At 45.1% G+C, this 17701-nt stretch overlaps 2 protein-coding genes across 2 annotated transcripts in view; both read left to right on the top strand.

The window, feature by feature from the left end:
* Nucleotides 1-17701, top strand: part of LOC126942210 (zinc finger protein 254) — a 181429-nt gene that overhangs the window by 41534 nt on the left and 122194 nt on the right. The gene's annotated exons all lie outside the window — the stretch shown is intronic.
* On the top strand, nucleotides 4107-4573 carry LOC126942368 (peptidyl-prolyl cis-trans isomerase FKBP1A-like). Its single transcript, XM_050769873.1, is given in 1 exon segment — nucleotides 4107-4573. A coding segment is annotated over 1 exon segment (327 nt). The 5' UTR covers nucleotides 4107-4231; the 3' UTR covers nucleotides 4559-4573.

Below are 17701 nucleotides of genomic sequence, written 5' to 3' on the forward strand. Positions count from 1 at the left end.
GGATCTTACCCATTTCTCTAATCCCAGCTAAAACAGACAGTATATTTTCTATTGACTGGTGTGTGGTATTAGAGTCATCATTGCAACTGTTAGCTGGACCAAGATACATGTTCCTACCTGTGGGTAGGGAGCAAACAGCAGAGTCACATCACCTGTGTTCTGGGCCAGGAATGTGTCACAATCTTCCCTGGCAGAAGGGACCAGGCAGAAGAGTAATATCACCTGGGTATTTAGCCAGGAATATGTTACAATCATAATCCCCTCCTGAAAGCCGGATGCAGGGTGCAGGCTGCAGAACCATGTCACCTTGGTAATGGGCCCAGCAATGTGTCAAAATGCTTTCTATGGGCAAGGCCCAATTAGGAGAGACTCATCATCTGTTTGCTGAGGCCAGCAATATGTCACAATCTTCCCGTAGGCAGGGCTTAGGCAGAAGAGAGCCACATTGCTTAGGTGATGAATGCAGAAATATGTCACCAGGTCTGCTGTGGACAGGCTCCAGCCAGGAGCCTTCCATTTTCTAGGTATCGGGCCCAGCAATATGTCACAATGCCCAAAATATGTGGGGACCAGGCAAAAAAAAAAAAAAAAAAAAAAAAAAAAAAAAAAAAAAAAGAGACTCACGTCACCTCAATGATGGATCAAGTGATATGTCACAATCTTCTTATTTGGCAGGTCCCAGGCAGCAAAAATGTGTCATATCTCCTAGGTGATTAACGAACAGTATCATCTAATACCCCTTGTCTTCAGGGCTCATGCAGAAGGGTCATATCACCTACTTGTTGGGTCCAGCCATATATTATAATACACAATGTATGCTGGACCCAGGCAGGAGAGGAGAGTAACATCCCCTGGGTCCTGTGTCCAGGGATACATCACAGTGCCTCCTTGAGCAGAGCCCAAGAAGTAGAGAAGAGTCACACTACTTAGGTGCCAGATACAACAATTTGCCACAATACTTGCTGAGAGAAAGGCTTAGGTGGAGGTGTCACATTACCTTAGTGAGGGAAAAAGAAATATGTAACAACGTCCCTGGTAAGTAGACCTAGAAAAAAAGAGAAGCATCACATAACACAGGGCCAGTGCCCACTTATCTGTCACAATCACACCCGTGGGCAGGGCTCAGGCAAGAGTAGAGAGTAATATCATGTAGGTGCTGCAGCAAGCAATATGTCACAATTACCACTGTGGGCAGGTCCAACAAAGAAAACAAGAATCACATCACCTAGGTCAGGTCATGGGCCCAGAGATATGTCACCGTGGCCCTTGTGGACAACAATCAGGCAGAAGAATGACATTGCATGTGTGCTGGGTCTAGTGATAATTCATTATCCCTTCTGTGTGCCTGGCATAGGCAAAAGAGAAGAGTCACAACACCTAGCTGCTTGGCCCAGAGATATGTCACTATCTCTTCTATGGGCAAAGTCCACGTAAAACAGCAGAGTCACATCAAATAATTGATGCAGTCAGAGATATGTCATAATGCCTTCTGTTGGCAGGGCCCATGCAAGAGAGTCACATCACCTAGGTGTTGGACCCAGCCATATGTCACAATACACAATGTATTCAGGGCTCAGGCAAGAGATGATAGTCACATCATTTAGGTCTTGGATCTATTGAAACATTACAATTTTTTATTGAGCAGAGGCTAAGCAATCTAGAAGAGTCACATCACCTAGGCTTAAAGTCCAGCAACACCTTGCAATAACCCCTGAGAAGAGGGCCCAGGTAAAAGGGTAACATCATCTATGTGAAAGGCCCAGAAATATGTCACAATTCTCTGTGTGGGTAAAAAACAGAATGAAGAGGGAAGTTACATAACCTAATAGATGGGCTGATCTATATGTCACAATCACTCTAGTGGGAAGAGCTCAAACATGAGAGGAGAGTCACACCACATAGGTGCTGCATATTTTGCAATACAGAATGTATGCAGAGCCCGGAAAGGAGAGGACAGTCACATCCCCTAGGTGCTGTGCCCAGCAATACATTACAATCTCTTCTTGGGCACAGCCCAAGCAGTACAGGAGAGTTATATTACCTTGCTGTTGGACCCAAAAATATGGCACAATATACCCTGAAAAAAGGGTCCAGACAGCAGTGTCACATCACCTGGGGAGGCTTTCAGAAATATGTCAAAATGCCTCCTGTGGTTAAGGCTGAGGAAGAAGAAAACATAACCTAGGGTCTGGGGCCAGCCATGTGTTACAACAACCTCAGTGAGCAGGGCCCAGGCATGAGAGGAGGGTCACATAACATAGATGCTGTCCCAAGTGATATGTCACAACTCACACTGTGGACAGGTCTCTGCAATAAAGGAGAGCCACATAATCTGGTTGATAGTCACAGAGATACATCACAACGTATTTATCTCTTGTCCTTACGGACATGAACCAGACAGAATAGTCACATCTCCTCTGGGCTGTGTCCAGGGATAATTTACTCTCCCTTCTGTGATCTGAGCCCAGGAAGCAAAGGAGACTCACATTACCTAGGTGTTGGGGCCAGAGGTATGTCACAATGTCACCTGTTGGCAAGTACCAAGTAAGAGAGGAGAGTAACATCAAATAGATGAGGGGTCCAGAAATATGTCACAATTCCCCTTGTAGGCAGAATCTAGGCAGGAGACTCACATAACCTGGGTTTTAGACCTAGAAATACGTCACAAGATGCAATGTGGGCAATGCCAAGGCAGAAGAATAAAAAACATACACTCTAGGTGCTAGGTGCAGAAATATGTCGCAATTTCATGTGACATTCCTGGACCTAACACCTAGGGTATATGTCTTTATTGTGACATCCTTATTCAGGTGCTTGACAGACATCTATGTCACAATTAGAGCTGCAATCAGAGCTGACCCATTTTCCTAAGCCTAGCTAAGAGACAGTATCTTTCATATTGGCTGGATGAAGTTATGAGAGTCATTGTGACTGCAAACTGAATTAAGATATATGTGACAATCCCACAATCGGGTAAGAAGGGAGTGAGCTGGAGAATCACATCACCTGGGTGCTGTGCCAGAGATATTTACAACCTTCTCTGAGGGCAGTGACCAGGCAGGAGAGTCACATCACGTTGTTGCTGGGCTGGAAGCATGTCATAATTTGTTCTGAGAGTAAGAACCAGGCAAGAGAGTCACAGTACCTGTGTTTTCAACCAGCAGTACATTATAATCCCCTCCTGAAAGCAGGACTAAGGCAGCAGCGTCCTTTCACCTGGTTGCTGAGCCTAATGATGTGTCACAATGTCTTCTGTGGCTAGGTCCAATCAGCAAATGCACATTACCTAGTGCTGGCTCCAGTGATGTGTCACAATACTTTTTATTGGGATGGTCCAGGCAGAAGAGGAAATCTGAAACACCTAGGGGATGAACAAAAAGTCACATCTCAATAACCTTGTGGGCAGGACCCATACAGGAGAGTCACATCACCTAGCTGCTGGGTTCAGTGATATGTCACAATCCCTTCTGTGGGCTGGGCCCAAACAAGAAGAGTCAAATCCCTTGGGCGCTGGGAAGAGGCACATTTCACACCTGCAAGGAAGTCCAAGAATGAGATTAAAAATTCCACACATGTCCAAGTTCTAGGTATGAGAGTCAATGCCTCCTGTACGTTGCTTCTATATAGATGAGCGACAATCTCTACAATGGACTGAATCCACTCATGAGAGCCTCAATTTTTTCTGTGTACTGTGTTCCCTTATTACAATCACAGTCTCACAGGTGTGCTAGATTTTTGTCTGAGAGACACCAATCAATATGTGGACCAGATCCACTTATGAGAGTCAATTTTCCAACTTTTGACTGTCTCCAGGTATGAGATTCAGAATTTCAACAGTGGGCTGTGAAAGGATGATCATCTTTACTGTTTGCTGTGTGTGTGCAAGACTGTCACAATCTTACATTTGTTCAGGGCCATGTTAAGACATGTTCTGTATCACCCAAGGGCTTTTATATGGTATGTGTGGGAGTCACAATTTCCTCTAAATCCTTTGTGCTGGTATGGACCCGTGATAGCGTCTGTAGCTTTAAGCCCAGGTATGACAGTCGACATCTTTCTAATTGGCTGGGTCCAGATAGGAGAGTTTTCACCTGCCAGAGCTGGGTTTAGAAATGAGTCACCATCGAGGCGATGAGCGGAGGGACTAGGCAGAGCAGTGGAACCGCCGCCAGGTCGCTGTAGGTCCACGCCGCCAGTCGCGCTGCCAGCCCGCTCAGCGTCCGCCGCCGCCATGGGAGTGCAGGTAAAAACCATCTCCCCAGCAGACTGGCGCACCTTCCCGAAGCGCGGCCAGACTTGCGTGGTGCACTACACCGGGATGCTTGAAGATGGAAAGAAATTTGATTCCTCCCGGGACAGAAACAAGCCCTTTAAGTTTATGCTAGGTAAGCAGGCGGTGATCTGAGGCTAGGAAGAAGGGGTTGCCCAGATGAGTGTGGGTCAGAGAGCCAAAGTGACTATGTCTCCAGATTATGCCTATGGTGCCACTGGGCACCCAGGCATCATCCCACCACATGCCACTCTCGTCTTCGATGTGGAGCTTCTAAAACGGGAATGACAGGAATGGCTTCCTCCCTTAGCTCCCTGTTCTTGGATCTGCCATGGAGGGATCTGGTGCCTCCAGACGTGTGCACATGAATCCATATGGAGATTTTCCTGATGTTCCACTCCACTCTGTATAGACATCTGCCCGGACTGAATGTGTTCTGTCACTCAGCTTTGCTTCTGACACCTCCGTTTCCTCTTCCCCTTTCTCCTCGTATGTGTGTTTACCTAAACCATATGCCATAAACCTCAAGTTATTAATTTTATTTTGTTTTCATTTTATGGTGAAGATTCACTTTCAGTCTTTTGGATATAGGTTTCCAGTTAAGTACCTGGTTAAGTATTAACAGCACAAGTGATAGGTTAACGTTAGAATAGGAATTGGTGTTGGGGGGGTTGCAAGAATATTTTATTTTAATTTTTTGGATGAAATTTTTATGTATTATATATTAAACATTTTTGCTGCTGCTCTGCAAAGCTATAGCAGATTTGAGGTGCTGTTGAGGACTGAATTATTCTCCAAGTTGAGAGATGTCCTTGGGTTAAATTAAAAGCCCTACCTAAAACTGAGGTGGGGATGGGGAGAGCCTTTGCCTCCCACCCCACCCTCCCCTTAAACCCTCTGCCTTTGAAAGCAGATCATGTTCACTGATCATGACAAATCGTTGAACGTTCTCTTCAGAAAATGATGCTGGTCATCGCAGCTGCAGCATCTCCTGTTTTTTGATGCTTGGCTCCCTCTACTGATCTCAGAGTTTCCTGGCTTTTCCTCCCTCAGCCCCTTCTCACCCCTTTGCTGTCCTGTGTAGTGATTTGGTGAGAGAAATCATTGCTGCCCCCTCCCCCCGGCACCATCTATGGGTCTCAAGTTTTATTATTGCAATAAAAGTGCTTTATGCCGGCTTTTCTCAAAAAAAAAAAAAAAAAAAAAAGAAAGAAAGAAAGAAATGAGTCATCATCACAACTCTGAACAGAAATTTACAAATGAAGGTCACAATTTTCACTGTGGACCGCATCCATGTGTGAGATTAAGTGGGCTTTGTCCATGTGTGAGGGTGACAATCCTAATGGTTGTCAGGGTGAGCACATAAGAAACAGTCTCATCTGCACGCTGGGCCTACCACCCAAGAGCTTTATACAATATGCGAGAGAGCGGTAACCTTTTATAACCTTCGTACGGAAAGGAAACCCAGGATCTTACCCATTTTTCTACACCTAGCTATGAGAGAGAGTACTTGTCCCCTTGGCTGGTTCAAAATGTTAGAGTCATTATTGCACTTGTGCACTGGGCTATATATAAAATCCTACCTATATGTGGGGAGCAAACGGAAGAGTCACATCACCTAAATGCTGAGCCAGGGATATGTGACATTCTTTGCTGAAAAGAAGGGGCCAGGCAAAAGAGACACATCACCTGGGTTCTCAGCCAGTGATATGTTACAATTTCCTACTGAAAGCAGGGCACAGCCAACAGCAACACATCACCAGGATTCAGGGCTCAGTGTTATGTCACACTGTGACCTTTGGGTAATACCCAGGCATGAAAGACACATCACCTGGTTTCTGGGTTCCATGATATGTAGTAATCTTTCCTACAAACAGCATGAAAGCAGAGGAGGAGAGTCACATCTCTTAGGTGATGGATGCAAAAATATGTCACAAGGCCTCTGGTGGGCATAGCCCAGGCAGGAGTCTCTCATTCAGTATAAGTTGGGATCAGTATTAGGTCACAATATTCAACATATGCAGGGCCCAGGCAAAAGAGAAGAGTTACATTACCTAGGTGCTCAATCCAGTGATATGTTACAATAACCTCTTTTTTCCTTTTCTTTCTTCGTCTTCTTTTTTTTTTTTTTTTGGCAGAGCCCAGGCAGAAGAGAAGAGTCACATCATCTAGGTGATGAATAAAAAGATATGTCATTATTCCCCTGTGGGCAGTGGTTGTGCAGATAATTCACCTTGTATGTGTTGGACTCCGCAATATATCACAATGCCTGCAGCGCTTTGGAAGGAGAGGAGAGTCCTATCACTTAGGTGCTAGGCCCAGCAATACATCCCAATCACTTCTTTGGCAAAGCCCAAGCGGTATAAAAGAGTCACATCACGTAAGTTCTGGGTATAGCAATGTGTCAAAACACCCCCCGAGAGGAGGACCAAGGAAAGAGAGTCACTTTGGTGAGAATATCAGAGATATGGGACAATTCCATTTTTGGGTATTCACAAAAAAGAAGAAAGTCCCATTACCTAGGAGCTGGGCTATGCTCTATGACACAATCACCCTAGTGGGCAGGTCCATTAAAGAGAAGACTGTCACATCACATAGGCGCTGGGCAAAGTGATATGTCATAATCCCCATGGTGATAGGCCCAGAGACATCTCACAATGACCTCTTTAGGGAGAGATCAGGCAGAAGAATTACATCATTTGTGTGCTGGGCCTAGTGATAAGTCACTCTCATTTCTGTGGACATGGCCCAGGCAGAAGAGCAAAGTCACATTACCTAGGTGCTGGGCCAAGAGATGTCACAATCTTTTACGTGAGCAAAACCAAGGCAAAAGAGAAGAGTAACATCAGATAGTAGGTGTTACCAGAGATATGTCACAATGCCCCCTGTATGAGAGAACCAGGCAGTCAAAACACATCACTTGGTTGCTTAACCTAGTGATATGTTACAATCTTTCCTGTGGGCATGATGCAGGCAGAAGAGGAGAGTCATATCTCCTATGGGGTGGATGTAGAGATATGTCACAAGGTCTCCTATGGGCAGGGTCCAGACAGAAGCCTTCCATCCACTAGGGTTTGGGTCCAGTGATATGTCACAATACCCAAATTATGCAGGGCCCAGGCAAAAAAAGAGAGTCACGTCAGCTAGGTACTAGGTCCAATGATATATCACAATTTTCGATTTTGGCAGGGCCCAGGCAGAAAGCAAGGTTATATCACCAAGGTGATGAATAAAAATACATGTCATAGTTATGTGGACATGACCCATGCAGGAGAGTCACATCACCTAGGTGTTGGACCCAGAAATATGTCACAATATATAATGTATACAGGGCCAAGGCATGAGACGATAGTAACTTCACTTATTTGTTGAGCCAAACTATACAATCGTTTTTGGGCAAGGCCCAAGTAGTAGAGGAGAGTCACATCACCTCGGTGTTGGGTCCAGCAATGTGTCACAATACCTGCTGAGGGGAGGGTACAGGCAAGAGAGCCATGTCACTTAGGTGAGGGGCCCAGAGATATCTCACAATACCCTCCGTGGGTAGAACTCAGGAAAAAGAAGAGAGTCACATAATCTAGAAACTGGGCCCCGCCATATGTTACAGTCACCCCAGTGGACAGGTCGCAGGCATGAGGGTAGAGTTTCATCACATAGGTGCTGGGCCAAGCCATTTGCCACAACCTTCACTGTGGACAGGTCCCAGGAAAAAGAGGAGAGTCACATCATTTAGGTAACAAAACCTGAGTTATGTCACAGTTACTTGTTTGGGCAGAGGTCAGGAAGAAGTATCACACAACATGTGTGCTGGACTAAGCAATACATCACTCTCTCTATTTTAGGCATGGCCCAGGCAGGAGAGAAGAGCCATATCACCTAAGCTCTGGATTCACGGTTATGTCCCAATTTCTTTTTTGGGCAATGCTCAGGTAAGAGAGCAGAGTCACATCAAGTGGTTGATGGGCCCAGAGATATATCACATTGCCCCCTGTGGACAGGCACTAGGCAGGAAATTCACATCACCTTGGTAGTAGGACGAGCAATATATCACAATACATTTTGAGAGCAGAGCTAAAAAGGTAACACCATCTTGGTGTTGACTGCAGAAATATCTTACACTTTTATTTTTTTGTGGGCAGAACCTATAAAGAAGGGAAAAGTTGGCCGGGCACGGTGGTTCATGCCTATAATTCTAATGCTTTGGGAGGCTGAGGTGGACAGACCACCTAAGGTCAGGAGTTTAAGACCAGCCTGGCCAACATGGGGAAGCCCTGTCCCTACTAAAAATGCAAAAATTACCCGGGCATCCTGGTGGGTGCATGTAATCCCAGCTACTCGGGAGGCTGAGGCAGGAGGATCACCTGAACTTGTGAGGCGGAGGCTGCAGTGAGCTGAGATTGCACCACTGTACTCCAGCCTAGGTGACACAGCATGACTGTGTCCAGAAGAAAAAAAAAGAAAGAGAAAAGTCATATAAGCTAGGTGCTGGGCCCAGTTATATGTCACTGTCACCCCTTTGAGAAGGGAACAGTCAAGAGAAGAGAGTCACATCACCTCTGTGGTGGACACAGAGATACTTCACAATGCTCTCTGTAGGCAGGGCCAGAACACAAGGATAACATAACTGGGGTGTTAGACCAAGGAACATGTCACAATGGCCAATATGGGCAAGACACAGTCAAGAGAGTCACATAACCTGGGTGTGGGACTCAGTTATATGTCAAAATGCCTCCTGTGGGCAGCGACAAAGCAGGAGAGGAGATTCACATCACCTGGATGTAAGACCCAGTGATATGTTCCAATTCCCCTGTGATCAGTGGTAAAGCATCACCTAGGGGCCGAGTCCAGTAATGTGTCACAATTCCATCTAGGCTGAGCCCAGGCAGATGTGTCAAATCACAAAGGTTCTGTGAAGGTGCATATGTCAAAATCACACCTGCAGGAAGGTCCAGTAATGAAATTAACAATCTAGCACATGTCCTGGTTCTAGGTATGAGAGTCAACACCTGGGTGTTAGATCCAACTAGATGAGTTACAGTCTCAACAATTGACTTGATCCATGTGTGAGATCCTAGTTTCTATTTGCATTACTATTAATACCAGTACCTATTAATTCTTCCACATTCTACATCTTTGTTCTGTATGAACGTACATACAAATTTTGATACATATACAAGATTATATGAGTATTTCTATGTAAATACATACACTAAAATTGTACCTCAAAAAACAGTTTTCAATCCTTTAGCATATCCTAAGGGTGCAGATATAGAATTATTTCCCTTCTCTGGCTCAATAGTGTGTCAGAATGGAACGTACAATGTTTTTTGTATAGACAGACAAAGCTTCACTTTCGGGCAAGGACTGAAAAACAAGCTGATAGTAAAGCCATGTAACACTTTCTGTCCAGGTTAGCATTTCTGGACCTTGCTTTTCTTCTCAGTGTATGCATGAGCTATTCTCATCCACTACTGGGGGCCCGTCTTGATTAAATCTACAATTGCTGTTTAGAGAACTGGCTGATTAAATCCACCTGGGCTCATCTGATTGACTGACTGAAATCACCTGGCCTGAGATTATTGACCAATTAAAATCATCTGGGCTCAAATAGTTGCTGACTGGAGCTAAACTGAAATCACCTGGACTTAAATAAGTGGATGATTTTAATCTCCTGGGATCAGCTAATTGACTGTAATTACCTGGTTTGAGTTAACTGGCTGATTGAAATCAAAAGTGCTGACCTAATTGGCTGATTGAAATCACATTCTGACTGATTGCATTTACCTGATCTAAGCAAATTGGCTGATTAGAATTACCTAGACCAAGCTAATTGGCTAACTGGAATAAACTGGGCTAAGCTAATTGGCTGATAGAAATCATCATGGCTGAGTAAACGGGCTGATTGTATTCACTTCCCCTGAGGAGAATAAGTAGGAAATGACCTCTGACTTACTTTAATTTTTTTACAAGACATACTCATAAATGGACATTACATACAGATATTTATATATCTGTATGTGTTTGCATATGCTTATCTATCTACATATACCTGTTAATAAATCTTCAAGTTAAAGTGTGCAAAGGAATCTGAAATTTGCTTTCAATATTGCAGTCTATCTTGAATTTACAGACCTTGACTTTTCTACCCCTATTCAATAAGTCACTTCTTCAGGCAACCAAACCAATTACAAAATGTGTTCCAATGTCACAAGTTCAAAAACAAAGAGCTCCTGAAATGATGTAAGCTTTAAATGGAATTAGTCAGCATTTTCAATTTTGGTTTGGGCCTTTAATTTAAAGCTAGTTTATCTCCATTCCTGTGTTAATCAGAATGAAAGGAAACATTTTTGACTTGGCATTGAATAACACTTGTGGTTTTAGTAAATTTCTTGCTCATGGGTTGGAGCAACAAAAAAAATACTTTTTTTTTTTTTTTTATGGAGTTTCAGTCTGTTGCCCAGGCTGGAGTGCAGTGGCAGGATCTCGGCTCACTGCAACCTCTGATATCTGGGTTCAAGTGATTCTTTTGCCTCAGCCTACTGAGTGGCTGGGATTACAGGTGCCCACCACCATGCCCAGCTAATTTTTGTATTTTTGGTAGAGATGAGGTTTTACCATGTTGACCAGGCTGGTCTCAAACTCCTGACCTCAAGTGATTCACCTGTCTTGGCCTCCCAAAGTGCTGGAATTACAGGTGTGAGCCACCACACCTAGTCCAAAAATATTTTATTTAAACATGATAGGTGCAGCTAAATTCATATCAGAGTGTTCTTCCATTTGTGTACTCTTGTGGCTATACTTTAGAGAACAGATAAGATTTTACATGTATGGAAATTTATTTTTACATTACTATCAGTAAAAATACCTATCAACACTTTGAAATTCTATATCTTTATTCTGTACAAATATTGAAATAATGATAGATAGACCTGGATATAAATACACTGTTATGCTCAGGGTCAGGTTACATCCCCAACTGAGAGCCAAGGGGAGTGGGTGGATGTGGGGCAGGAGCTGGAGGAACACTCGAGAGACAGCAGGTAACTGAGACATGGCTTTATTCAGCAGCCCCTTCACAGGGTCAGTGTTACATTTATACACTACACAAACAATAGTGGCTGACAGTCAGCTGGGGAGCTTCTCTATGTTGTGTCTACATGGCTATGATTATGTAAGACATGGGACTGTGCACCTGCGCCACAACCCGATGAGTCATCCAGGCTGTTTACCTTAGCCTAAGCCTGCTGCCCTATGCCTGCCGGGCTGCAGCATAGCCATTTTTCTTACACTCCACCCCTTAGGCCAAGGGGATCCTCTTAGTGGTGATCCATACACATACGGCAGCACCCCGAACCCATAGGCCACAGCAACAATACAGAAAGCAATGAGCTACTGCTAATATTCCTGCTACGCTACCTATGATTATGAGCCCAACATAGGCCAGAGCCCAGAGACACCCACTATCTCTGCAGGGGTCATCAGTAAGGTGCTCAATTGCCTTAATCTCCTGTGACACCCCTTGTAAAGCTGCCATTATGTTCCAGTGGTTGTCAGGGATAAATGTACAACATTGTGTCCCTACAAGGGCACAGGTGCCACCTTGGGCAGCTGTGACTACGTCTAAGGCCTTCTGGTTTTGCAGCACCACCTTCGTGATCTGATCAACTTCATCAATTAACAAAAAGAGAGCAATTCAGGTGAATCTTGGGGCCTGAGCTGTATTCTCCGCAAAGGCTGCAACCTGCTTTTCTATAGTAATGCCACCTGCTCCAGGGATAGTTGTTGCTAAGGAATAGAACCACCAGGGGGCCCAGCGCACTCACCAAAAGCAGGAATGCAGTGCCTCCCAGTTATGTGGACGACTAGACAATGTGGGAAGAGCAGTGGCAGGCACATAGGGCCTCCCGCAGGTAGAGCGTCCAGTTCAACTTACTGGCAGATATGGCCACCCTGTGTCCCCACACAACCATAAACTCCCAGGGGGCACAAAGTCCATGGGGGCCCAGCCTTGGTAACGGCGCTTGTTCCACCACACCCTTAATGTGGTGACATGTGTTATGTTTGCACAAATCTCAGCAGACAACCATCCCACAGTGACTTTACCCTAGTACTGCTCTGTGCATTGTGGTATCTGCAATGGGGGCACCACATGTTCTCCCATAAACCAGCCCCATCCATTACGGATGCTATGAATCAGACAGGGGAGAGACTGGCAATGGGATTTGTGACACCCCCTGTCCAAATTCTGCCGTGTTGCATCCCACAAGTTGTCTATGGGACCATAAGTCTCTAGCCATGTCTGGTTCTGCACCGAAGCTAGATGCATGTGCCAGGGCAAGCCATCCACAGCCGCTGCTGGAAGAGCAGTGCAGATCCAACTGTTGGAGACGTTGGTCCCCTCGGTGTGGGTGTGGGACCAGTTCATGATGCTGTTGGAGCTTGCCAATCTACAGCTCAAACAACAAAGCAGGCACAGGCACTAACAGGGGCAAATCACATTCCTTAGGCAAAATACAGGCCAACTTTTTATCTCTGGATAACGATGCAGTCACCAAGGGCTTCTGCCCTGGGTGATGGTACCACATCTTGTCTGCTCTCCATGGTTCTTTTGGGTCCTCTACCTGTGCCAGAGTTACAAGGGAGCTCATGATAGGCCACATAGACAGTATATATGTCTCCCAGATGAATGTCCCTTCCCTGGCCATTCACCTATGAATGGTCAATCGTGGAGGCCACACATTAATCACCCAAGGAGTAACATATTAGTCACACTGCAGACCCTCCCTCCAGGGGGCGGCAATAGCCAATCATCTGCCATGATGGGCTTGGAGGGTCCGTGGCTAACACCAGGGTTTTGTTCATTTGTTTGTTTCCCTACCTTTAGGGGCACCGGGGGAAGGCAATAACAGATTGCTATTTATCTCTGTATTTAGTTGGAGAAGGTCATCCTTCCTTTTACAGATTTGGCCACATAGCCTGGCCCTACATGGTTTGGTAACTAACTAGCTAATTCTGTAACTTTTAACAGAATTTAACCACAAAGTGAAGCCTTAGTAAACTGCCCAGCTAGGTGTTACCTCCTTGGTGTTCACTATTTACACTGTCCTGAGTTTAACTTATTAGCTACTTTGCCCACACTTGGTATTAAACCATACAGTGTCAGTACTAGGTTGGACTGCACCAGTAATCCAGGCAGCAGTAACACCTCAGTTAGACTTAGCTGTGTACCATGCCCTATGAGAAATGGGGGATGCCCTTCCTAATGGTGAAGGCCCAAGATCTAGGGGTACCTCAGGCCCCATGGCCTTATGTTGCATTAGGACTACAGATCCCAAGACTTCTTGAAACTCTGCTGCAAAGGGACTTGTACTCAGCGCACTCTGCTGCTCCAACTAGGCACCCCACTTCGCTGAAGTGGATGTTTGTGCTATCTGAGTCCGGCGGGTCATTACCCATGAATTCACTCATCCTGCTTTTGGGTAAGTCGTCGGTATGACGATTGTAACCCATCTTGCCATGCTCTTATGAGCCTGAAGGGCAGCATAGGCAGTTGCTAACTGCTTCATTAATAAATAGTGCAGCTCAGCTCCCTTCCATAACTAGGGCCAAAAGCCTATTGGCATACTTACATGCTCTGTGCTGCTATAGGCCCCAACTTATACTATCTGTGGTTACATGTACGTTTAGTTAAAATGGGCACCTCTGACTATTGAGGACTTGCGTCTGCTCAATAGCCTGCTTGACTACTAGAAAAGTCTGTCTCAGCCACATCATCCCAGTTCCCAGGCAAGAGAGGCATTGCCACTCCTAAACCTGCAAGAAAATCAGAGGTTAACATAACATTATCAACAAGATTATGGCACTTGGTGGTGATATACAATAGCCCTGCAGCAACACTGTGAAAGTCCACTGACACCTCCAATGAAAGCAAACTATTCCTGGCTCTCTGGATTGATGTTAATTGAGAAGAAAGCATTAGTCAAATCCACCATAGAGTGGCAGCATCCAGTTCCATTGTCAAGTGGACTATCAAGTCCACGATGGAAGGTACAGCTGCACGCAGAGGTGGTGTTACTTTATTAAGTTTCCGATAATTCACTGTCATCACCAAGTCCCATGAGGCTCTCTGACTGGCCATAGTAGGGAATTGTAGGGGATATGGGTTACATGCATTATTTGCACCTTCTCTAACTTTTTAATAGTCTCAGTTTTCTCTATATGCCCCCCTGCTCCCGACAAATGGTATTGACAAGTGGAGGTAACTCACCAGGGTTTTGGCAGAACTTGGGGCTGGTTATGTATATGTCCACACAGTCCCAGCTTTACTTGGAGTCTGAATTCTCTGGCCATGGTGTGGAAGTCCAGACCATGCAAAATGTCCACCCCCAGAATATATTCAGATATGGGAGAAATGTACACAGTGTACAGGCGGGGAGCCAACCCACCAATGCTAGGATGCAAAGACAAAGGTTTCACTTTCACTGAGAGGCCTCCATAACCATCAATAAATTCATCTTTGCCTGGAAACTTATCCAGGTTCCTGTAAACAAGACTGCAGTCTACACCAGTATCTACCAGTGCTAAGGTCTGCTGTACATTGGTGGGGGATCAGTGGATTGCCAGTTCCACATGCTGCCTCTGGTCATCTGGTTCCCTGCCCCACCCCTGAGCCAAGCATCTCTGCCAGTTCTGTAATTAAACAGAAAAGGTCCTGTATCATTGCCCGTCTGCAAATAGTCCTTGAGTTTAAGTGTCTAGATGGGGCTGGGTTGAGCAACAGTATTTTGCCTCCTCTTGGGCATTTTTCAAAATTGTTACTCTGAAGACAAGTGACTCTACAAAGATCCAGCACAAGATCCTTCAAATGGGAGGTAAAGCATTCATCATCTGACCCCGGGTTATTCAGATTAAACATAGCCTGCCGCATACCCATCTCCCAGAGTACCTGCACCAAATCAGTTTATCATTGCCATTTACTCACAATTTCTGGTGTCTCCCTGGCATCATTCCAAACCATTCAAATGGCTGCCATCAGCCACTCGATTAACGTGTGGTCACCTTGCCCTTGTGCCAACCATCCGCACAGCTGCAGCCGCTGACAAAGAGAGAGGTGAATTGGGATAGAAGCCAGCTTCTCCATCTCGGAAGTGGAGCCAGAAATGGTCATCCCCGTTATCCAAAAGATGGAGTAACCAGGCTTGGAGGGGCTCCCCTGGATGCTGCCTGCATTGCTTACCTGACTCCCATAACTCAGTGGGGGTATAAGCACTATAAGGGGTGTGTTCCACCACTGTGGGGGCGCCCTGGGCTCTCCCCTGTGGTCCCATTGGCTGCTCATGTTCTACCTTCCGAGGGATTACAGGAGAGCTCGCAGCACAGGAGGCTCCTCCTCAGCATCAGTCCCAGCAGGAATATCCAGCCTAGAGGATGGGCTCAAGTTTGCACTGAAATCTGTTTCCAACTCCTGCTCTAGGCTATTTATCTGAACCTCTAAGTGCCCTGCTTCCACCTGAAGGTCCTTCACCCCCAGGTTTTGCTCTAAGCTGTGCATTTGGGCCCCCAGGTGCTCAACTTGTGTCTGAAGGTCCCTTACCTGAGCCGCGTCCCACAGGGACTGAGCATGTACTTCACGTAGTGCAGTCAGAAATGCCCATCTGACTGCTGGTGAAGGTGCATTTCTTCTTGGTGCTGTGAACCTCCAGCTGCTTCGGTGCCTTCTCCACACTCACAGGAGACCCATTCACTGTCTCCCACATTTCCACTGGGGCCCATCCAAGCAACACTTCTGCCACTGGGTACCAGAACCCATGCTGTGTACACATAGCCCAACCTGGGAGCCTCAGGGACTGAAGATTCACTCACCTCATCCTGCTGATGACTATGGCAAATGTCATGCTCAGGGTCAGGTTCTAGCCCCAGCTGAGGGCTGAGAGGAGGGGGTGGACATGGAGCTGGGAGCTGGAAGAACACTCAAAAGACAGCGGGTAAATGAGACATGGCTTTTTTCAGCAGCCCCTTCACAGGGTCAGTGTTACATTTATACACTACACAAACAATAGTGGCTGAGTGCCAGGTGGTGAGCTTCTCTATGTTATGTCTATGTGGCTATGGTTATACAAAGCTGTGCACCTGTGCCACAAACCTGCTGAGTCATCCAGACTGTTTACCTCCGCCTATGCCTGCTGTCCTTTGCCTGCTTGGTCGCAGCAAAGCCATTTTCCTTACATATACTTCAGTAGATAAATAAATGTATACATACAAGATTATACAAGTTTATCTATGTAAATAATTGTATATGCAAAAACTGTTCATCAGGAGACATTGTCAATTCCCCAGGCTATCTTAGAAACACAGATGAAGACTTACTTCTCACCTATATAGCTCCATACCATCTCAGACTGAAAGACAGTCATACATACATATACAAATCAACAAAGCTTCACACTTTTGGGCATGGCCAGGATGTAAGTTTCCAGTACTGCCACGTGAGGCTTTATGTTCATCTTAACATTTCAGGACCATACTTTCTTTCTCTTTGTATTTCTGTGTTGTTCACATATGCCATCTTTGTTCTCCCTTGATGCCTCTGCTTCCTAATTTAACTAGTTGTCTGATTATATCCACCTGAGCTGTGCTAAGGGAACTAGTGAATGAAGATATGCTAGTGAATGAAGATGGCTTCTGATCTAGACTTTTTTTCTGAAGTGTTTTACTAGACATATGCACAAATGGACATTACATAGCCATACCCATGAGGTTCACACTGTGTTTATATATATACCTTTTCCCCACCTACTTGGTATCAATGTATATGTGTGTAGAAAAATAATCACAAAGTAAGCATGGTCAGAGGTTACATTAATTTTTTTCAGGTCATTTGAATGCAATCTGCCAATTAGTTCAGTGACAATTTATTCAATTCAAGCTACACACCAATTCATATTTTAAAAATAAATGTGAAAATGTTTTTTGTTACCTGGAACATTGAGGTTTTTCATTCTGGGTCTCATTAAGTTAGCCCCAAGTGGCTCTGTACATCCAGGTAGAAACATCTAGAAATGTTTCTAGAACATCCAGGTAGAAACATCTAGAAATGTGACACCAGTCACCTAGCTTTCCTCACAAAGAAGCTTTTGCCTAGCCAATAAGAATTACCTTTGGCACTTCAGTGAATGTTCACTATTTCCTGGTTAAAATGTGGCCAGGTACCATGTACCATTATATTTGCTTTCAGTTTCACAATCTATCTTCTAAAAAGTGACCTAAACTTTCTCTCTCTTACCACAAAAACCCTACGTCAACCTCAGAGATGATAAGACAAGAGTGTACTTTTACATCACACATGCATTGGGAAAATAATAAACAGCCCCTGTCTTGACTGAGGCCATAATGAGAAATAATAAGAATACTCAAATTGAGGTGAGGACCTTT

This window comes from Macaca thibetana, chromosome 19 (assembly GCF_024542745.1).
Source record: "Macaca thibetana thibetana isolate TM-01 chromosome 19, ASM2454274v1, whole genome shotgun sequence".
NCBI classification, from domain to species: domain Eukaryota; kingdom Metazoa; phylum Chordata; class Mammalia; order Primates; family Cercopithecidae; genus Macaca; species Macaca thibetana.